Source organism: Microcebus murinus, chromosome 20 (genome assembly GCF_040939455.1).
Source record: "Microcebus murinus isolate Inina chromosome 20, M.murinus_Inina_mat1.0, whole genome shotgun sequence".
Lineage (NCBI taxonomy): Eukaryota > Metazoa > Chordata > Mammalia > Primates > Cheirogaleidae > Microcebus > Microcebus murinus.
The window spans coordinates 33,268,314-33,291,239 of record NC_134123.1 but is presented as its reverse complement, the minus strand read 5'-3'; the positions used below and the strand labels follow the sequence as shown (position 1 = coordinate 33,291,239).

At 50.7% G+C, this 22,926-nt stretch overlaps 2 protein-coding genes across 3 annotated transcripts; one reads left to right on the top strand and one right to left on the bottom strand.

The window, feature by feature from the left end:
• Window positions 1-1,079: 1,079 nt before the first annotated feature.
• On the bottom strand, window positions 1,080-5,630 carry COX4I1 (cytochrome c oxidase subunit 4I1). Its single transcript, XM_075995842.1, has 5 exons — window positions 5,499-5,630; window positions 4,246-4,325; window positions 3,003-3,170; window positions 2,229-2,360; window positions 1,080-1,337 (listed from the first exon to the last, which is right to left on the bottom strand). Exons 2-5 carry the CDS (start codon window positions 4,322-4,324, stop codon window positions 1,201-1,203), a joined length of 516 nt encoding a protein of 171 aa, XP_075851957.1. The 5' UTR covers window position 4,325; window positions 5,499-5,630; the 3' UTR covers window positions 1,080-1,200.
• A 133-nt stretch (window positions 5,631-5,763) lies between these two features.
• EMC8 (ER membrane protein complex subunit 8) lies at window positions 5,764-22,586 on the top strand. 2 transcript variants are annotated; one of them, XM_012764667.3, is made up of 5 exons: window positions 5,764-6,235; window positions 13,517-13,593; window positions 20,472-20,541; window positions 21,600-21,694; window positions 22,126-22,586. In XM_012764667.3, the coding sequence occupies exons 1-5, from the start codon at window positions 6,005-6,007 to the stop codon at window positions 22,283-22,285; spliced, it is 633 nt and encodes a 210-aa protein (XP_012620121.1). In that variant the 5' UTR covers window positions 5,764-6,004; the 3' UTR covers window positions 22,286-22,586. The 2 variants fall into 2 exon arrangements, with proteins under 2 accessions (XP_012620121.1, XP_075851956.1); XM_075995841.1 differs by lacking the exon at window positions 21,600-21,694 and having other exon boundaries at window positions 22,126-22,286.
• The last annotated feature ends 340 nt before the right edge of the window (window positions 22,587-22,926 follow it).

The window sequence follows — 22,926 nt, the reverse complement described above, 5'->3', positions numbered from 1 at the left end:
TCTTACTCGCATGTAACAATCTCTTGTCAAAAACTAAAAATGTCCACGTCATAAGATTCTGTATTTTTAGTTTCATGTAACCTCTCCTTATACAATTTAAGATACAAGGGCCAGGTACAGTGGGTCACGCCTATAATCCTAGCACATTGGGAGGCCGAGGTGGGAGCAACGCTTCACTTGAGGCCAGGAGCTGGAATCCAGACTCAGCAACGTAGTAAGACCTTGCCTCTACAAAATTTTTTTTAAAAAAAACCACAAAACTGGCCAGGCAGTGGCTCACACCTGTAATCCTAGCACTCTGGGAGGCCGAGGTGGGAGGATTGTTTGAGCTCAGGAGTTCCAGACCAGGCGGAACAAGAGTGAGACCGTATCTCTACTAAAAATAGAAAGAAACCATCTGGACAACTAAAAATATAGAAAAAATTAGCTGGGCATGGTGGTGCATGCCTGTAGTCCCAGCTACTCAGGAGGCTGAGGCAGGAGGATCGCCTGAGCCCAAGAGTCTAAGGTTACTGTGAGCTAAGCTGATGCCATGGCACTCTAGCCCAGGCAACAGAGTAAGAATCTGTCTCAGAAAAAAAAAAAAAACCCACAAAACTGGCCAGGCATGGTGGCCGATGCCTGTAATCCTAATCTGGAAGGCCGAGGCTAGTAGATCATTTGAGCTCTGGAGTTCGAGACCAGGCTGAGCAAGAGTGAGACCCCGTCTCTACTAAAAATAGAAAGAAATTAGCTGGACAACTAAAAATATATATAGAAAAAAAAATTAGCTGGGCATGGTGCCACATGCCTGTAGTCCCAGCTACTCAGGAGGCTGAGGCAGGAGGATTGCTTGAGCCCAGGAGTTTGAGGTTGCTGTGAGCTAGGCTGATGCCACGGCACTCTAGCCCAGGCAACACAGTGAGACTCTGTCTCAAAAAGCCAAAACAAAAAACCCACAAAACTATTTAAGATACATGATTCTTGCCATTTCATTTATACCCAAAATATATTTACTCCAGACACTTGGGAGAGACTTCTTGTTTTAATTAACAAACATTTTACTCTGACTTAGCTATCAAAGAACTGATCACAAGGGATTTCACGTAAACTCGTCATTTATTAGCATTGCTAGTTTGACATAACAGGTTTCCAGTAATATGCCGAGTTGCACAGCAGTGACAGAACAAGGCGAGGTCCGGACGCACGGACAGCAGGGTCTCACTTCTTCCACTCGTTCTTTTCGTAGTCCCACTTGGAAGCCAAGCCGTGGATGGGGCCGGACCTCATGTCCAGAATCCTCTTGGTCTGCATGGCCACCCAGTCTTCGTCGAAGGTGTGCGGGATGGGGCCATACACTACAGTGCAAGACACATTCATGAGGCAAGACTGTCGCTACAGGTCGTTTCTACGCCAACGCCTACATGGGCCAGGTCCTCCCCCACACACCTGCCACTCCACACCTGCTCAAACATGGGGGCTTTTATCTCTGAGCACTAACAACTCTTGATGCCTTTAAATTATTCCTGTTTGTAAAAAGTTAGCAATAAAATAATTAAGGTAAAAGCTGCACGTCTTCCCTACAGACTGTAGATTATGCTAGAGTCTATAGGTCACAGCACAGAGCCATGGTGGCTCCTAAGACCAGATAGAAAAGCTCAGGTCTGTTATTAACCCACGTCCACATTCAACCAAAGAGCATGGAATATACCTTCTCAGAATGTGAAAACACCTGTTCTGCCGGGACAAAAACCCAGGAGAAGCACCTCAGAATGAGCGGGCAACCCCAGCAGTGTCTAAAGCGAAACTGTGAGGTCTGAGCCTCAGCATTCTGGCTGGGAGGCAATCCTCAGAGCAGCGGAGACCGCCACTCAACAGGTCCCTCCTCCTGCTCAGACTGCCACCGAGTCGCCTCGTGGTAACGACTGGGAGGCAGACACGCTGCTACTGGCAGCGTGGGGTGCTATACAAAGTAGGCGAGTAGTTCACTACCAAACAGGTACAGCAAACTATGAATAAATCAGATTCTGGCTGATAAATTCATCTCCCACGACTTCGGTTAACACAAGCCGGTTCCTTAAGACCTGGAAAACCACTGAGCCGGGCCCCAGAAGGGAGGCCCCATCTCAGGGCTCCCAGGCAGTGTGGAGTCCGTGCCACTGGGCGCTGAGCGCTGGAGCTGTGCTGGCCACACCCAGCGTCCCGAGCCCCGCCACAGGCACCCGCACCCTTCCTCCCTGCCCACTCACCGTAGCGCTTCTCCCAGATGACCATGAACGCCGTGAAGCCGATGAAGAACATGGCAGCGCCCACAACCGTCTTCCACTGGTTTGAGCCCCGCTTCATCTCGGCGAAGCTCTCGTTGAACTTAATGCGATACACTTCGGACAGAAAGAACCGCCATCAGCAGGCACGCAGAGCAAGGCAGCCCGACAGCGCCCTCTGCCCCGGCGCTCAACCACTTCCCCCCAAAACACAGGGGGGAGAAAACAGGGGGCTACAGGACACAGCATCAGCCTGCACCATGCGCACCTCCCACGTGTGCACACACATGCCCTCACGCACAGGCAGGTGATAGGGGAAGGAGGGGAAAAAACACATGGGGTTTGCTTAGGTAAAAAAAAAAAGCCTGAAATTATTTATTTGAATTACAGCATAATAATGTTTTGTCATGTTATTTTCATGCCTCTTTCCTATCGAATGATAAGCATTTCGCTCATCTTTTTCCATAAGTAACCCACGTCTGACCCAGTGGATGTGCAAAGGTTCCGTGCATATGCTCCGCCCCGCCCCGGGGTGGGGGCTAGGGCCCCATAGCACAGAAGGGGCCGAGGCAGAGCATCCGGCCAGTAGGCAGAGCACAGAAACCGCAGCCCTGGGACAGTCGCTCTGAAACCTAGCGGAGAGACCCTGCTGTGCACAGCTGTCCTCTAGCCCCCCAGAGGCACTCCTGCACGGGCATGCAAACACACACACAATTCCCAGAGATGCAGGGTTTGCCTGCGGATCCCTTCAATACCCACACTCGACTTTCTCATCCAGGGAGAGGCCACTCCAGGAGTCCTTCTCCTTCTCTTTCAGGGCCTTCTGGCTGGCAGACAGGTGCTTGACGTGGGACACATCAGGCAGGGGGTAGTCGCGACGATCAACATAACTTGGGAGAGAAAAGTCCTCACTCTTCACAACACTCCCTAGAAACACGTTGGGGAAATATTTGAAAATCCACATAAGCTGAGAACCACAAACAAGTTGGTACGTCTGAAAGCCAGAATGAGCGCACACATCTGTACACCTCGAACCCTCAGTGCCTAACAGCATCTGGTACAAAGAAGATGCGAGGTAAATGCAAAACTAAACATGCTATGTACCAGGCACAGAAGTAAGCTCTTTACACATATTTCAGGTGGGGAAAGACTCCTACACTCAAGTAGGCAGTGCATGAGAGAAATGAGGTTTAGGCCGGGCGCAGTGACTCACGTCTGTAATCCTAGCACTCTGGGAGGCCAAGGCGGGTGGATTGCTCAAGGTCAGGAGTTCAAAACCAGCCTGAGTGAGACCCCATCTCTACTAAAAATAGAAACGAATTGACCAACTAAAAAAAAAAAAATATATATATATATATATATAAAACAAAATTAGCCGGGCATGGTGGTGCATGCCTATAGTTCCAGCTACTCAGGAGGCTGAGACAGTATGATTGCTTGAGCCCAGGAGATTGAGGTTGCTGTGAGCTAGGCTGACGCCACGGCACTCACTCCAGCCTGAGCAACAAAGTGAGACTCTGTCTCAAAAAAAAAAAAAAAAAAAAAAAAAAAAAGAAAGAAATGAGGTTTAAACCCAGCTTGGGTTAGGAAGTCCATATTCTTTCACTTCCACTGGCTCTACAACGTCTTAACACATGCAAGTGAAGTTAAATGGTGGGGAATTTGGTGTGTGGGGGAGATCATTAAGGTCAGGTACAGTAAAGATGATTTCTTGAAAGGGGTGGAACTGAACTTGAGCCTGAAAAAAATGGGAAGAAAGGGAAGGAAAAGAAGGGGAAATACCAGTATAAGTAAGGACCCAGACCAGTATTCAATTTGATTCATAAACACCCCTTAATATAGAACTAAGCCGTGTTGAAATCTTTGTATCTCCCCCGAGGCCCCCCAACAGGATCAAAATCTTAGTCATCTCTGTTTGAAACTCCAGTACAGAGCCTTACACACAAGAGAAGCAAAATGATATTAGCTCAGTCTATTTAAAAGCAAGAAAAGTCACACTTACCATGTGCATGTGCCCTCACACACACTGAGGTGGAAAGTGCTCGCTTGCCAACTAGGCTAAACACCCTGGTAGCCAACATCCTGAAAGATAAGAAGGTACACCTTCTTTATGAATGAAGGTAAACACCTATTAGGAATGAGTCTTCTTTTTGCCCCAGAGCATTTTGGAAGCCAATGCAATTCGTTCGTTTGCTTCTGCTCAACGCAAATGAGCCATTCTTTACCACTGACTCTGAATTCACAAACTAGCCTAGGATGAGGTAGTCAACATGTTTTTACCAAGCTTCATAGTAAGTAAACTAAGTGCCATAATAGACACACACTTCGGGCAATTAATAGACAACTGGCTTTCTCAAACAAGGGCAAAAAAAAAAAATTGAGTAAGCCGACTCAGAACACTAAAAACCGTTAAGGCACTGTGCTGCCACGATAGGCCCCATTCTCGGTGGGGAAGGAAGGTAACATCTCACAGGGGGGACGGTTGCATGCATGACATTCAACCGCGTGCTTGTTTATAACCTAATATTGCATGTACGCAGACTGGAAGGGGCACTTGGAGGAGGCCCGAGTCCACTTCCAATCCCTGCGGACAACGGACAACCTAGTCGACCGTCTCTTCTCACCTGGGCCCTCACCGATTCAGCCCCATCTACCCTACACGTCCCCCCTTTAAACTGACCCTTCGGGGGGGGGGCTGTAAACAATGAAAAGGATGCCGGACACTTTGGGGAAATGCCCCCCGCTTAGGGCATACAAACAAGCATGACGTCAGGGCTGAACGAACACTCGCGCCTGGCTTCTTTCCTCGAGCCAGGCCCGTGCGGGCGCGCACGACAGGCGCCTTCCTTCCAGGCCGGGAAGCCGGGCGTCCCTCCCAGCGCCCGTTAGACCCGGGCGGTCGCGCAGGGGCCGTAGGAAGGCGTGAGGGCCGAGGCCGCGGGCGCAGACCCGGGCCCGCTCCCCGCAGCCGGCGCCCTCGGCCAGCGGGCGCCCCAAGGTCAGAGCCTGGGGCCAGCTCGCGGCCGCGGCGGGCCGGGGAAGCCGGGCGGGGCGCCCCGGGGCGGCACAAAGGCCGCGGCCCAGCGGCGTCCGGGGCCCGGAGCCCCCCGCGAACCAGCCTCAATGTCACCGGGCTCCGAGGCCCATCCGCCGCCGCCTGCACACGCCGGGCGGTGGGCGCGGAGGCCCGATCGTGGCCCCCGGCCCCCCGGCCCGCTGGGCCTCGCGGCTTGGCACCGGCCGTCCCCGCCTCACCTGCCGCCGCCGCACGGCCGGTGCCCGCTACGACCGCCCTCTGCGCTCCGGGTGCCCGCGACCGGAAGAGAGCCGAGGCCGCGCCGCGGAGCACCACGGGATCGTGGAAGACTCCGCCCGCGCGGGGCCGCGCAGAGGTCACCGTGGAGCGGAAGGAGCGGAAGAGCGGAGCGCCGCGAGCGTCGTAAAACGCCGCGCTGGGCTGCTTTCCGGCAGGCGCTGCAGGGGCCGCTTTCCGGCGGCGCCCGGCGAGAAGCGCGAGTGGAGTCTGAGGCGGCAGCGGCGGCGGCGGCGGCTTCCCGCAGGAACCGAGGCCCGAGCGGGGCCAGGCCTGAGTCGGGGGGCCGGGACTGAGCGGGGGGTGGGGGGGTCCCGCCAGCCGGCGGCCGAGCAGGGCAGTCGCCGCGTCCTCGTCCTACTTCTCCGCTGGGGCGCCGCGCGGCCGGGCAGCGGGGCCAGGCCTCAGCCGCTCGCCCCGGGGCCTCCGGGGCCCTCCCGGGCTCAGCATGCCCGGGGTGAAGCTGACCACCCAGGCCTACTGCAAGATGGTGCTGCACGGCGCCAAGTACCCGCACTGCGCCGTCAACGGACTGCTGGTGGCCGAGAAGCAGAAGCCGCGCAAGGAGCACCTGCCCCTGGGCGGCCCGGGCGCCCACCACACCCTCTTCGTGGACTGCATTCCCCTCTTCCACGGCACGCTGGCCCTCGCCCCTATGCTGGAGGTGGCGCTCACGCTGGTAAGCGCGGGCAGGGCGCCCCCGCCACCCTTCGGAGTCTTCGGCACGAGGAAACCGATTTCGCGGCCGGCTTCCCGCAGGAATCTTGGACCCGCTCCCTGGGGTCACCGTGGCCGGGAATGGGACGGGCCAGGGAGGCGCTTAGGTCTCGGCCTGGCTCTTGGTACTCGTAGTAGTAGCAGTCGCAGCGACTCGAACCGTCGTGCAGGCTTTTAGGGACGCTGTAGGCAGCGAGTCTCGTTTTACGAGACTAGTAGCTTTTGTAGAAACAAGCTATCCTTAGCTGGGTAAGGATTCGACAGAATTTGAGGATTTTCAGTTGCAGGAAGTTCTCGTGTTGTTGGGACTGAAGCGCTAGAGTTGGGTTCTTCCGCATCTTCACAGAAGGGGTTTCTTATCTAAGGAGGAGGGCTTGGTACTGGGGAATTCCAGAGGTCAGACATATTTAGGCAGCGTTGACACCTCCGGCCTTGGCTCCCCATGAATGTCCATGGGTTTTGTGTAAGGAGAATTTGTCTGTTCCCCTTGGTGGTTAGCGACTTATTATCTGGAATGCTTCCATAGTTTTAAAAGCTCAAGAATTTTTGTGAAATTAAAAGGCAGGAGGAGATGATCTACCCAACACTCTTTTATCTGTCTGCTTGCTATGATTGCTTTATTGAAGTACAATGGGAAAAAGATTTAGCATGCAATTAAACTAGCTGGTAATTGAATTTTAGGCAATAGCTTTTCCGTTATGGTGATCGATAAAGGGGGGGAAAAAGACCATCTATGAATTCCATTGAGTTGTTAAAACCAACAAGAAATAAACTGTAGCCTCAGACCTGCCCATCTGAGCTAAGGTTTTTCTATTAAGAATAAACCATGATGCTAAAAAATGTTAGCAAATTCATGCAAGAAGTAGTTAAATTTGAGAAGATGTAGCTAGAAATCATTTCTCTATGCCTCTCACCAGAAAAATGAAGCCATTCCATGGAAGTAAAGAAGCCAGGCAAAAAAAAAAAAAAAGAAGAAGACATTGTTTCCTAATTTACCTAATTATGACACCCAGGTAAATTCTTGGCAAACAAGAAGTACCTCTGGGCATACGGTCACGTCCTTGAGTGCTTGTTAAAGTAAACTGAGTCATTGTGGGGAATTTTTCATATCATTTCTGGGCAGGAGACAGATATGATAAGTAGATGATGTTTATAAAGTCATTTTACTGCTCTCAGTACCGAAACACCACTGGAGAGGGCATTGTTTATGTTTTAATCCAGGTCTTTCTAGCCACTTGTCTTAATTGTTCTGTTATCAGGGGAATTGCAGGGTGAGTGGATATATGTGAAACGCATTGACTTGTAGGGAGCTAGATTCACTAGCGGTTATGCAGGCTGATCCCGATCTGCAGTCAGTGTTGAGTGTCTGCTTTGTGCCAGGCCTGTGCTGGCGAGGGCTGTGGCTATGGATTAGACACAGTACCTGGTCTCTGCTTAGCACTTGAACTTGCAGCAAGCACGATACCAACGGGTAAGTGCCACAGGTAGAAATAGGTAAAAAGTGGTGAGGAATTCAAGAGAAAAGTCAGGCTGGGGGAGCCCATGCTGTGAGGCGGCCCAGACAGAAGGCTATGCAAGTAGTGGGCCAGCCCTGCTAATCCAGGAGGTGGGTGGATGGAGGGAGAGCGTTTGAGATGAGAGAGACCAGCATGTGCAGAGACCAGGAGAAAACAGTGGGAGGAGAAGGGAGGGTGTTTGGGAGAGCTAGAGGGTGGCGTGCAAAGGGACAGGGAACAGAGAAGTGAGCATGGACAGATTGCTTTGTAGTGGACCTTGTAGATCACGCAGAGGCATTTGGGCACCATCCTGAAGACAGACGGAAGCCACAAGAGGACAGTTGCGTGATCAGATTTGTGTCTTTAAGTGATGGCTGCAGCCTTCCCTAAGGAGGATGTTGGAGACCAGAATACATGCAAGACTAGAGGCAGGGACGTGGCTGAACTGAGTGTAGCGTGGATGCGGAAAAAGGGACAGATAGCAGAGAGCAGGAGGGAGAGCCCACAGGACTCAGTGACTAATCATGTGCAGACCTAGGGGAACGGAAGTGAGATGACACCTGGATTTCTGGCTGATGCATTGGGAGGATGGTGCGGTGGTGCCATTCATCATGGGAACAGAGCCAGAGAGACAGATTTGGAGGAGAGGTGATTAATTCCATTTGGGACATGTTGAATTTGAGATGTTGAAGAAGTCCTAGTGTTGAAAGTTGAGAAATGGGTATGGAGCTCAGAAGACAGGCTGGAGCCAAAGATTGAGAGCCAGTAGCTTCTCAGTGACTTTGAAGCTTATAGGACAGGTCATATTCTCCCAGGACGCTGCATGGAGTGATAGGTCTGTAGGAGGATAAGGTGTGCTACATTAATACCCATCTAAAACCCTATCAGAATACCTGGGAGCTTCTTAAATACAAACTTGAACCTCACTTGGAATGTCTAATATCACTTCTCACAGGTAACCTTTACAGAGTTAAAGGGTTATGTTCCATTATGGTATATAAACACAACACTTGAGAGAATTAAACATACCAACAACTATAAACAACTGCATTTGAGTTGTGGATACATGAATTTTCCCCAAGGAGCAGAGCTGCTCCCAAGCCACTTACCTGGGGAGGGAAGATGCCCAGAGGGAACCTTGACTCTAAGAGCCACGGTTGCCCCACTGCCTCCAGCCTGAGAGTGAGACGGCCCTTTGGGGCCCCCTTCTGATCTTGCTCCCCTGCAGGTTTACCCTCTGCACTCTAGACTGCCAATGCCAGCACCTCCCCAAGACGTGCCCTTCAGTGTGCGAGGGGTCTTAGAGTCTCGCATCCAGCATGTTAGGTCCGAACTAGACTCCTGCAGTGACTTCTCAGCAGTGAAAACAGCCCAACTTTTGTCCTTGCCACGCAGTGTTGGTGTGTACTGACTTTTCTTATATTCACCTAAACTTTGGATCATAGCCTCAGCAGTGGACAAATACGAAAAAGGTGCCGATCCAGTGCAAATGAAGTAACATTCAGAGGAGAATTATGGAGGAAAATTCCCAATTTGAGTCAATCTAAAAGTCTTATATTACAGTTAAGCTATTTAAATTTAGATTGTTCACTTTTTGACTTAGTGGCTTGATAACCTGAAGGCAGTGAAACCCTGTGTTTGGAGCCATAGTTAATAAATAGGGTGATCAGCTATGGAAGATGTAGTTTTAACAGACCATCTACGTCCACGCAACTGTAAATGAGGCCTTATTCTCACGGCTTTATTCTATTCAGGGAGTTTCATATTGGAATTATTTTTGGTAAGTGGGAAAGACCAACTTGATATGCAATCTGTCAAAGGGCAACATTAGTTCCTTTGAAAGGCTTTTCATTATAATTTTCCGTTTTAAAAAAAATCCTAGCATTTCTGGTTGCTTTTTATTTTTTTAAGTACTTATGTCTATTATTTATCCTTATAACCCTTTGACGTAGGTAGCAAAGGAATTATTTCTAATAGCAAAAACCCATAAAATGTTAGTAGGAAAATTAGCATAAACCTGCTGTTTCTCTAAGCCCTTTCTGTCCTTTTCCCCTCTCGTTGATTTCCTAGCACTGTGGAGCAGCTTTCTGTGACATTGTGCTCAGATGACTTTCTTACCTCCCAAGTGGCCTCATCAGCATGATTTCAGGCCAGAGGCTCTGTGTTCCTTTGCATGGCTGCCATCCTTTGCATGGCTCCCCCTCCCCCGTGCCCTTCGTTCTTCTCCAGAACATTCCGGTGCTAGCCTGGGAGAGGGAGAAGGTTGCTGTGGGTCCTCCTTCAGTTCCTTGCCCTGAACTTCATCCTCCATATCCATCCCATCGACTTCCAAAGCTCTTCTCATGGATCTAGCTCCTTTCCATTCGATAGAAAAATAGGCGGCTGACTTGAGAAGGAGCTTTCCTTCCTTCCCAGTGAAAATAACAGTCTCTCTACTTCCGAACTCCTTGACCTGCTTCTTGCTACAAATAGGAAGGCCCGGCAGGTTCCCCTCAACCTGCTGGTAGGTGGCAAGTTTGGGAGAGATGCCCTCCTTGGAGTGGCTTTCTTACCAGGTCCCGCCTCGCCTGCTTCACGGTTATTGTACAGCCACACGAGAGTGGTGATTGTGCTTGGAACACCATAAAGTGCCTCATGTGCGAAACCTCGGTAAGGTTGCTGAGAGAAGCTCCTTCCTTTGTACAGTCTAGCTGGGAATGAATGGGGTGGTCCCAACCCCTCTAATAGTTCTCCTACATGTCTGGAACAGAATGAGCCAAAAAGTGCATTGAACAGAGAGGGTGGTGGGCTTATATGCCAAGGTGAAAGTGTCCTCTTTTTCTTCCAGAAAGTAAAAAGAAAAAAACTGCATAGGTTGTCTGTATTCAGAACTGGTTTTACTAAATTGGCAACAGGCTTCACAGAGTTTTGTCCTAACCTTTATTTTCATTTTGATTTTTCACAAGATGCATGACGGGGATATGGCATTCTAGTAGAAGTTGCAGGTCATGACATTTTTCTGCTGGAGTTTGGTCGAGCCCTTTGAGTTTTTCATATAGGAATTTGTCCCTTTGCAGGCAAAATGTAGGTTGAGGTGTACATTGTGTGCATTTGTCACAGGAACCATCCTTTGTATCAGGTGCTTTCTATGCTCTGGGGCAGATGCAAGGTGATGCCCTATGTGTTTGCTGGGGTACGAGTCCCAAACAGTTAGCTTCAGCCCGGGAAAGAGACGTAGCAGCCAGCCTATACTGCTTGCTAGACTGCTCGCCCCCCTACTCGAATTCTGCTGGGGGTCATCAGGACATTGTCTGTAGCAAATACATATAAAATTTGTCCTATCCTTTTTTTTTTTTTTTTTTTTGGTGACAGGGTCTTGCTCTGTCACTCAGGCTGGAGTGCCGTAACATCGTCATAGCTCACTGCAGCCTTAAATTCCTGGGCTCAAGTGATCTTTCTGCCTCAGCACAGGCCCACACCACCATGCCTGGCTAATTTTTCTATTTTTTGTGGAGATGGGGTCTCACTCTTGCTCCGGCTTGTCTCGAACTCCTGGCCTCAAGCAATCCTCCTGCCTCTGCCTCCCAAAGTGTTGGGATTATAGGCGTGAGCCACCGCATCCAGCCCTTGTCCTGTCCTTACAGTAAATGTAGTATAGCTGTGGTCAGTGGAATCATAACCCCCAAAATATATCTCCATCCTGACCACCAGGCATTAGGTGCCAAAAGGGACTTCGTGGGTGTGATTAAGTTAAAGATCTCAGGACAGAGGCCGGGCGCGGTGGCTCACGCCTGTAATCCTAGCACACTGGGAGGCCAAGGCGGGAGGATTGCTCGAGGTCAGGAGTTCGAAACCAGCCTGAGCAAGAGTGAGACCCCATCTCTACTATAAATAGAATGAAATTAATTGGCCAGCTAACATATATATAGAAAAAATTAGCCGGGCATGGTGGCGAATGCCTGTAGTCCCAGCTACTCGGGAGGCTGAGGCAGGAGGATCACTTGAGCCCAGGAGTTGGAGGTTGCTATGAGCTAGGCTGATGCCACAGCACTCACTCTAGCCTGGGCAACAAAGCGAGACTATGTCTCAAAAAAAAAAAAAAGAAAAAGATCTCAGGGCGGAGAGATTATCCTGGATTTTCTGGGTGGGCCCCATGTAAGAGGGAAGTAGAGTCAGGTAAGGAAACGGATGGTGGAAGCAGAGGCTGGAGTGATGCAGCCACCGTGGGCCAAGGAATTGGGGCAGCCTCTAGGTTCTGGGAAAGGCGAGGAAAGGGTTCTCCCCATGTCCTTCCAGAAGGATTGGCCCTGCTGGCCCATTTTAGACTTCTGCAAGGCAAAAAAATTTGTAGTGTTTTAGGCCACTAAATTTGGTGACTTGTTAAAAGGGCAGTAGGAAACTAAGACAGCAGAAAATCCAACTCTGGAAATAGGCATGCCTGGGTGCGCAGAGACAAGTGTCACCCCAAGGGAGGACACACGTAAGCTGGCCTGTGTTTGGAAACAGAGGCTGGGAATGCGGCGCTAAGGGGTCAGCTAATCGCAGAGCAGGACCAGATCCCAAATTTTGAGTGAGGCCTCTTGATGCTGCATAGAGATGATTTTGTTCTAAGCAGCTATGCAAAGTTTCCAGAACCCATTCCACCAAGAGACGATAGAAACAAAATATAAGTAATTTTGGAGTGATTTGCAGCTCCAAAATCACAGTGATAAAGCCATTATAAATATTTAGGGGATATAACGTGATCTGGGTAGATGACCAGAATATCCAGTTGGTTCAGTGAGCCTGCTGGTTTTGACCCAATATGGTAATTCATGAGCTCTTAGGAGGCCAGAAATATTCTCTGTGTAAGCAAAGGGACCCTTGGACTGTACTATCTTGTAATGTCTGCTTTTAGTCATGAAGGAAACTGTTGTAGGCCCAAACCAGAATTCAGGTAAAAAGAGCAATAGAGTTGTATGTTATAAAAAAAATTAACCAAGTTAATTCACTGCCGAAAAGCAAGGTATCAATTTTTGTTCCTCTTCTGCAGACTGAAAATAGAATTTATTGCAGTGTATTAAAATTCCATTATGGCAAAACAGGATGACCTTTTGTTGTTCTTAATAACGGCATTAGACCCACAGGAAGCTAAATCTGATGAGAGAAAAGTGGTATTATAAAACAGAACAAAAAACTTTTCAGGTTTGCTACCACGCTCCCATTTAAAAGCACCCCATAGGGACTTAAGTGTGTCTGCGAGTGTGCCCCTGCCACCTGGATGCCTGGTCGTGCAGAGTTAGAACCTCCCTGAGCTTTAGTTTCCTCAACTATGAAGGATTGATTTAATAATCACAAGGCTTTCTCAGGCCCCCGAACACCCCAGTTCTTTATATTGTAGCAGTTGAAGATTGTCGCCCCCTCCCCCGCCCTCCACAGCACTGTTCCCATTTAATACCTGTGGGGGGGAGGGGCTCCTGCTGGGAGTGGAGAAGGAGGTCAAGTCTCCAGTTCAGTGTCCCACCCCTCCTGACCGTCACAGGGGCCTGTCTTGTAGGAGGACACCCCCATCTCTAGGAGAGTGAGGGGCCGGGTCTGTGCTTTCCCTGGCCTCGGTGTGATTTGGTTGTTTCCCTGTGAGTGGTAGGCTTTCTTCTGGGGAGAAAGAAACAGAATTGTATCATGTCTTGTCCCAGCATGTGGGGGAGGGGTCTCCTGTGGTTTTTGAGACTTGATATTTAAGGGAAAAATCATTCATCTTTTCTTCCCAATTTTTGTTCCTCTTTCAGATTGATTCATGGTGCAAAGATAATAGCTATGTGATTGCTGGTTATTATCAAGCTAATGAACGAGTAAAGGACGCCAGGTATGTCGCTGCAGAAACCCTCTGTGGGCTGGAAGAATGATCACAGCACAGAGCCAGTCTCTGGGGAGCTGTCTGTCCCTCTGTAGGCTCCAGATGCAGATTCTGTGAGACCCTCCCTGCCCCATGCTTGTTTATAGTATCGGAGGGGAACTGTGGTGTGGATAATCCCAAACAACAGACACTCTAAACATTTATATTAACTTTGGGATTCTGTTTTGTATCTTCCCTATTTTGCTTGCAGGGAGTTAACACAAGGCAAGTGACAGTCAGGAACGTGGATTTCTGTCCTTTCTCAGCTCTGCCTTGCTTCCTGTTACCTGACTAGAAATGAGGTTGGGCAGAGCCTCAGGAAGGAATACCGTTCTCTTTTGGGGTCAATAAAATGTCTTTTAGGTTTGGGACTCTTAGGGTCTGATACTGTGATGAAAATGTGGTATTTGCTGCTTCATTTCTGTTAGCTCCTAGTTCCTTTTATCCAGATGTTTCTCTCACTGTGGTCCTCAGTAAGGAGCAGAGCTGAGGATCTTGCTCTGTCTCTGCATGGCTCTTGGTCCCAACAGAAGGACATAAGAAACACTCAGGTTAGGATAATTTGAGGCGGGCTTAATATGTGGGCCATTCACAAAGGTGTGGGCAGTAGCCAGGAGAACTCACGAGGGTCCTGTGGTGACCAAAGCCAGTGACGACAGCAGTTCTGGCCTTCAGCCTGAAGGCCTGGGAAGGAAGGAGCTGGGTCAAGAGGTTCATGAGGAGGAGCAGAGCCCTTTGCCCAAGGGACACAGCCAGCCAGATGTGACCTCACCTCAGAGGGGGGATGGCCCAGAGTGGTCCGTAGCTGGTGTCTCTCCTCCACTCCCAAGATGTCTTCAAGGGCTTTCCTTTGGCTGAAACCAGCCAGAAGCCAGAGGGGCAGCTGGAAAGTGTCCCCCACGGTATATAATGGGGGCACATGCCAGGGGCGCCCCGACATGCTTTTGTCATGCTGTCACATAGAGCCGGCAGACTCGGGTGTCTGGGGAGTTAGAGGTGTAGTGGAGGACCCTGGAGTAAGGGCCACCCGCTCAGCACCGACGCGAGGCTGGGCTTAAGAGCACTTTTGGAAGCAACGCAGGAAGCTGGGGACTGAGCACTGCTGTCGCTGAGGAGGCACAAATAGCTTCAGAAACGAGACCTCTTATCCTTGGTGGCCGGGTCGAGGCGCAAGTCCCTGAGGGAGGCCGATAGCCAGTGAGGCATTGGACTCAAAGTCCCCTGAAGCACCTGCCGGGGTGGTGTGTGGTGACACATCGGAGCCCAGCGCACATGGGCTCTTCTGCCTCTCCCATGACCTCTCTGTTCTCCCTCTGAGCCCACCAAGGGCACGTGTCTCTCCTCCTCAGAGCGTCTCCTAGCAGCCTCACTCCTGGGCCCTCCCCTGTCTGATACCGTCCGCCTCGCCTGTGCTGATGACTGTCTCCCACCCTTCTCTGAGCGAGAGCCTACTCACAGGCCATGTCTGTCTCACTCTTGTTACCTGAAAGGCACTGAGCAGGTGTGGACTGCTGCGTGGGCCATGCCCCCTCGTGGCTGAGTGGAATATGAGAGAGAGGGGCTTACTGGGGAGGGAGCCAAAGCCCAGTCATCTTTCAGGGGCCTAGAAGTGGGCTTGTGGCCTAGGTAGCCATGCTGAGATGTGGTTCAAGATTGTCCCTGGACTTGCTGTCATGGGCGCGTGCTTGGTCATCCCGGAGTGGCCACTGTGTACGTCCACAAGTTCACTAATGGTGGCAAGGAGAAAAGGGAGTGCCTGTTATTTACTGTCGTTGGAATTTGATGGAAAGAGACAGGCCCATCTCTGGAGTGAACCGTTACTGTGTGTCAGAGCATTTGGAGAGCATTGATTAAAGAAGCATTTTCCTGATCGATGAAAAAATAACTCAGTAATGGTCGCCCACCCCTGCCAGAAGGTCATACACTGTATTGTGTAGCATGCGGTGTGTTTTATAGTGCTTAATAAAACTAAAATGAAAAATAATAATAGTAAAAAGAACACGGAAGCGAGTGCAAACAGGCAGCTGCCGCATGAAGCAGCAAGCCTTGCCGGGAGGGCATGCTGGGGGCCGTGGCGGCACGGCCAGGGAGAACTTAGCCCTGTGGCATAACCCAAGAAGCTCCCAGTGTCCTTTGAACTGAGCCTTTGACAGTAGGCAGGGTCTTGTCAGAGTGCAGACGGGAAAACCAGGAGGTGCTGGTGGATGGGGCAGCAGAAGACGGGAACAGAGCGTGCACCCAAGTGGAGGGAGGTGCTAGGAAGTGGCGCTGCCTGGGTTGGGCAGGCCACACCTGAGGGCTCCTCGGTGCAAGGAAGCATTTTGAACTTCATCTTGCGAGCGGCTGGGAGTGTCCTTGGCAGGAGGGTGTTCCTGGACTGAGCAGCGTCTCCCACGGCTCTTCTTGCAGAAGGGAGAGGAGCCCAGGGAAGAGGGAATAGCACCGGATTGTCAAGTTAGCCTAGGCACGTCCCCTTCCTTAAGTCCCCACCCCAGACCCACGCCTTACTCGGTCACCCACACGGACCAGGCACACAGCCTCTCTTGTCCTCTTCCCTGCGTGTGCCTCCTTCGGCTCGCTGTCCTCATCTCCCGCCCCGCTGCAGTTGCCTTGTGCAGACACGCGTTTTCATGCTATTCATACCTTCGTCCACACGTCCCTGCTCCTCACCACATCCAGATTCCGTCAGCCACTCACCCAGCAGGTTTTGCGTCCATGATTTCAGTCTTGCAGTATGTTCTGAGCAGCCATTTGTCCGGTGTGTAGAGGGGATTAAAACACTATCGACGGGTCTGCACCCTTGCACGTGGAGTCTGCGCGTCCCAGCCTGGAGCCCCACTGGAGCCGTCCTGTTAACCTTCACAGCCATGCACAGATGAGGACACTCCGCCAGGCAAGGCAAATTCACAGAGGCCACACGGTTTGGGAGCTCAGGAGCTAGGACCCTGCTGACTTCTTTCTTAAATGCCGTTTGCTTCTGCCAGGAAAACATTCCCTTTTCTCTTCAACCAAACCTAGCTTAAAATCTGCTCTCTTTGTTCCAGAAATATCTATGACCTGATTAACAGTGTCTCACAGCGTAAGATTTGGAGCTAGGTGGATGTGGATTTAAATCCTGGGTGACTCACTAATGAACTTCCTTGGGCCTCAGTGGTTCTGTCTGAAACAGAGCCAAGAGCCCATGCCTGGGAGGGCAGTCCTGGGGGCAGAAGGAAACGGTGTGCCAAGTGTTGGGCCTTGCGCCTGTTTGGGAGTAGGGGCTGTGATTACTTTTTCAAAAAAAGGATTACTCAGTCAGTGTTTTAACGTGCTTATAACTTTCATACATTTCCGAAACTTTAGGTCCTTATGTCGCATTTTGTTGTATTGTTTCCTAATTGCTGTTGTTTTGCCGCGTGACGTCCACTCCACATGGGCATAGCTCAGCACCCAGCAGGGTGCCTTGGCCGGAGACAGATGCTCAGTAAAAAGCTTTTAGATACAAAATGTAGGGTACCAACTACATCTGCGTGCCTGGCTCCTCTGTGCTGGCTGGGAAAGGGGGTCAGGAAGATGGCCTCTGGCCTCAGGTGCCTGCACTTTGGACAGCTGCCTCTTCGCAGGAGCAAGGAGTTGACGCAGACTAGCAGGAAGCACAGTGCTGGTCTGAACGTCGTAATGTGAAAGCCTGCATTCAGGAGCGGGGTAGGTGGGTGTTTAAGACTATGTGCATGATACCAAAAAAGTTGGCAACTCCTTCAAATACTTTGACAGTTCATCAACTACAAAATTTTAACTTCTTTCAAAGGAATAAATTTTAAATTTGAGTTCTTGGGCATCTCAAATGGCAGTTTTTGTTTTTAATGAGAGTATCTTGGTACACTCATTAAGGGTACACTCACCCCTTCCCAATAAAGTCACCAGCTAGTGTGATAATTATTAGAAATAATAGCTTCGTGAGTTTCTTGGTAGCAAGAGGCTCTGCCTTTTCTTTACTGCAAGTCCCTGGAAGGTCGTGCACTCAGCAGATGCCAGCCCCTTCCCCTCTGCGCTAAGGACTGGGAGAGGGGACCAGTGAAGACACAGTCTGTGGAGTGTTTGGGCACACGGTGGGTGACTCGGCCTCCCCCAGGCCCCGCTCCTGCTCCTCCCCGTCTGCCATTGGAACCGTGGGGACTTGGCACTCGCCCTGGTCAACACAGCGAAGTGCCACCTTCAGTTTGACCTGGCACCATGCTAGCTTTTTTCTTAAATATAATTCTACCCATAAAACCTTCCCTTCTCTCTTAAGTGTAATTTTTCTTAAAACAGTACTCCAGATACTGTATCACTTTAATTTTTTATTTTATTTATTTATTTTTGAGACATAGTCTCACTCTGTTGCCCGGGCTAGAGTGCCGTGGTGTCAGCCTAGCTCACAGCAACCTCCGACTCCTGGGCTCAAGCGATCCTCCTGCCTCAGCCTCCCGATAGCTGAGACTACAGGCATGCGCCACCATGCCCGGCTAATTTTTTTCTATATATTTTTAGTTGGCCAATTAATTTCTTTCTATTTATAGTAGAGATGGGGTCTCGCTCTTGCTCAGGTTGGTTTTGAACACCTGACCTTGAGCAATCCACCCACCTCGGCCTCCCAGAGTGGTAGGATTACAGGCATAAGCCACCATACCCAGCCACTATATCACTTTATTTTTTTTTTATTTTTTTTATTTTTTTTTTTTTTGAGACAGAGTCTCGCTTTGTTGCCCAGGCTAGAGTGAGTGCCGTGGCGTCAGCCTAGCTCACAGCAACCTCAAACTCCTGGGCTCGAGCGATCCTTCTGCCTCAGCCTCCCAAGTAGCTGGGACTACAGGCATGCGCCACCATGCCCGGCTAATTTTATATATATATATCAGTTGGCCAATTAATTTCTTTGTATTTATAGTAGAGACGGGGTCTCGCTCTTGCTCAGGCTGGTTTTGAACTCCTGACCTTGAGCAATCCACCCGCCTCAGCCTCCCAAGAGCTAGGATTACAGGCGTGAGCCACAGCGCCCGGCTCCACCATATCACTTTAAATTCTTAATTCTGAAAATGAAAATGGAACAATCAGATAAAATAGTTTGTTTTCATAAAACATTATTAATCTATTTTTTTCGGCCTAATCACAAGGGAAGGACTGTAATTGTATACTGTATTTCTTTAAATAAACTCACAATAATCAGTTTATTTTTATGGCTATTAAAAATTACTCATTTTCTGCCTTAAAAAGCTAAAGTTCTGATTGTGCGGGGAAAATAAGATGCACAGAAAGAAAGCCCGTGCCAGGATTCCGTGTGAGACAGCACTTCAGAGTTCACAGGAGGCGGAGGCGGAGGCAGACCGTGCATGGGCGCGAGGCAGGGCTTCCTGGCGAGGACGGCGTGTCTTCTGGGCACTGATGGGGAGGGGTTTAATAAGCAGGGCCGGGCCTGGAAGGCCAACAGGGAACAGTGTGGGTGAAGCAGGAAAGGTGTGAGACAACTCTGCTGAAGTAAAAGACGTGAGCATTCATGTGGGCTGGAAAGGACGCTGGGTCCGCCAGGGGACAGGCTGCCGTGGCGAGGATGGCGGTCGCCGTGTGACAGGCGGCGGAGAGCAGTGTATGGGTGTGTGAGCTAGAGGGGACGTGGTGGAAGCTCCATTTCAGGAGAATTGACCTGAGGAGAGTTTTCAGGCTACAGTGGATAAGAAGAGCCTAGAAATTGTGAGGCCAGTTAGGAAGCAATTTTAGAAACCCGTGTCTAAGCCTGAGCAGAACTGGTTCAGGAGAGTGAAGGGGTCAAGGCCAGGTATAGAACCTGCATTGCCTGGTTAAGAAGCAAAGAACAGAGGGAAAGGCAGCCTCGGGTCAGAGAAACCAGGAGCAGGCGCCTGCCTGCACGGCGGGGTGCCTGGTGGGTTCCAGCTGGGAAGCTTTGAGGGGGTGTCGGTTGTTGGGCCACTAGGCGATGGTTGGCAGACCTCCAGGGTGACCTGCAGAGAGGGGGTAGATGGCAGATCGCACAGAGCCGTGGTGTGCACGTGGAGCCAGAATATCAGCTCATTCACGAAGTTTAGGAAATGGGGTTGCAGGGGAGGAGGACAGTTGGGGACGGAGGCTAGAGGAACCAGCTAGACACTTTTTGCTCTTCCCCTGAATGTAAAGACTTACACGGATTTGAAGGCAGAGTTGGGGCTCCAGGGGAAAGAGACTGTAAAGAAGGCCCCTGCCAGCATCGGATAGAAGGACAACACAGAGCAGGAGAGGTGTAGGGGCGACTCCACAATTAGCTCTGTTGCCTAAAGGTAGAAAGGTATCATTTGTGAAGGTTGGCATGGCAGCAGAGCAGGGCCAGCCACTGTACGCTTAGGAGCATGGAGATGTGGGAAGACTTAGGAGTTTTAAAAAATTTTTTGTAAAAGAAAATGTGACTCAGAGCTGTGAGGCTGCTGTGGCTCGTTGCGGCAGTGCAGGCGGAGAAAGGCGGGCTTGGAGCGTGGCCTGGGGGCTGGCAAGCGCCCAGCAGCGGAGGCTCAGCTGCATGCTGCGGCCACTCGCCACTGGGTTCCAGGGAGCCTTCCTGTTTGGGAGATGCCCTCATGGTCCCCTCTGTGACGGTGTCCTGGCCAGACCGAGGCAGGGACCTGCGGTGGACCTGCGCCACGTTGCCAGACAGCATTCCCTGTGCCCACTCACCACAAGTCATCACTGTGGACTGCAGCCACCAAGAGCCACTGGAAACAGGCAGAACAAGCACACGCAGCCTGGTGGCTCTGTGGGTCTATTTATCGTTACTTGTCGGCTGTGCCTATGTAGACAGCGTTGAACAGCACTGAGTGTGGTGGGACTCACTGGTTCTTCTTTGGCAGTCCAAACCAGGTTGCAGAGAAGGTGGCCTCCAGGATCGCCGAGGGCTTCGGTGACGCTGCTCTCGTCATGGTAAGTCACCTCCGGTGGCCAGTGAGCATTCGTTCTCTTGCTGCTGTGGCACTTTGCTGTACAAGTTTGCTTCCTGTGTATATTTTGACTAATTTATCTTCATTAGACCATTGCCACCTCTTGCAGCAGTCTCCCAACTACACACTTAAAGTTGTTGTGGTCTGGCTGTGGGTCGTGTGCGGCTGCAGTCACAGCACAGGGATATCCAAAGGGGGATAGTCTTCCAAGGTCACTGGTCCTCGGGGTGAGGTCTCCATGCCCACAGCAGCAGCAGCACCACCTGGCAACTTGTTAGAAATGACAATTCTGGCCAGGCACGATGGCTTACACCTGTAATCCCAGCACTTTGAGCAGCCAAGACAGAAGAATTACTTGAGGCCAGGAGTTTGAGACCAGCCTGGGCAACATGATGAGACCCCTGTCTCTACGAAAATAATTTTTAAAAATTCGCCAGGCATGGTGTCACACACCTGTGGTTCCGGCTACTGAAGAAGCTGAGGTGGGAGGATTGCTTGAGCCCGGGAAATCAAGGTTGCAGTGAGCTGTGACTGTGCCATTGCACTCCAGCCTGGGCAACAGGGTGAGACCCTGTCTCAAGTAAATTAATTAATTGCCAATTCTGAGACCCCATTGAATCAGAAACATTGAGGGTGGGGCCCAACGGTCTGTTTAACATGCCTTCCAGGTGATTCTGATGCATACACATTGTGAGGACCGTTGGATTAGAGCCAGCATGGTCTCCAGGGGTGCAGGGAAGGAATGAGGTGGATGTGCAGGCAGGTGACATTGAGAGCCTGTTAAACAATATTGATTCAGACAGAATCCTAATAGTGCGGGAAGAAGTTTGGAAGCTTCACTTTCGTGAAACATTATTTTCCTGCAAAATACACGATTTATCCCAGGCCAAGCTGTCTTGGTGATTCCACATGTCAGATTTATAGGAGGCGTGTCTGCCCTGGGCCAGCGGTGACACTGCTGCTGCAGGAGCCCCAGGGAGGTCCCTGTGCTGGCTCTCGTGTGAGCGGTCTGTTCACTCGTGTCCTCCGCCCTGTTCTCAGGTAGACAACACCAAGTTCACGATGGACTGCGTAGCGCCCACGATCCACGTGTACGAGCACCACGAGAACAGATGGCGGTGCAGGGACCCACACCAGTGAGTGCCGCTGCAGGCGTGGTGCACGCCCTGCCTGTGCTTTAAGTTAGCGTGTTCTCCCGAGAATGCTGTGCACTCCTGACTCCTGGGGGCTGGGGCCTGGAGGGCTTCTGTGGGGGAACCTGAGTGGCACTCAAGGGTCTTCCCGCCCCAGACCCCGGGGCACTAACACTCTTCCCAAGTGTTTGGCTCGATTTATTTGTGGTCACTCAGAAAGCGTCAGTCATCTGCCTCCTGCTTTTCCAGAATTCCATTTTAAGGGTGTCCCTTCCATCTGTCAATGAACCATGTTTGATATTCTCTACGTACATCTTTATGTGTTTAAAGTGTCCGTGTTTCCTGGCATTCCATACCACCTCTCTTTTTGCCGCCGTTAACGTGCCCGGTCTTGTCTGTAGTCAGAGGCTGACTTCTCCCTGTCTGACCCGCAGCGACTGCTGTGAAGACTGGCCAGAGGCACAGAGGATCTTGGCGTCGCTCCTGGACAGCCGGTCCTACGAAACCCTCGTGGATTTCGACAACCACCTGGATGACATTCGGAATGACTGGACGAATCCAGAGATCAACAAAGCCGTTCTGCACCTGTGCTAGGCAGGCCCTGCGGCAACTGGTCTGGGCATCTCCACTGTGCTAAAGAAGAAAACCTATTTTTAAATGTAAATAGAATATCTCGTAGCCTGTGTGGGAAGCTGACAGTTTTGAGAAGTGGCATGTGCCTTGAAAGAGGGCAGAGTGTTCAGTCAGCCGCCTTCTGACACAGCCCCTAGAAGAGGCACAGACCGTCCAGCCCGACCACCCCGAGGATCTCTCCCAGTTGTATGTTGCTATCTTCCAAATCAAAGCTATTTCTGCTTGTCCGAGATTGTTCCTATTAAACAGTTTTAACTAACCTTTTATAATCTGGAGAGAATACTTTTTAAGGCTTATGAACTAGATTTAACAACAACAACAACAAAAGACCACATCTCATACTGCAGTGAGTGTGTTTGTGAGTGTTTGTCCTGGCTGAGTCGATGTCGTGCGTTGAGCCGACATCCTGGGATCGGGGCGGACACGCGGAGCACCCATGAGAAGCGTGTGGGTGTTCCGGCCGCGGTGACGCTACGCAGTGGGAGTGATGCCACTGTTGCCTGAGAAACCTTTGTCATTAAGGGTAAAAGCAAACATCGCTGGTAATGGGAACGTGGATGAGAGTCCAGTTCATTGCTTCTCAATCAACCAGAAAGCTTGCA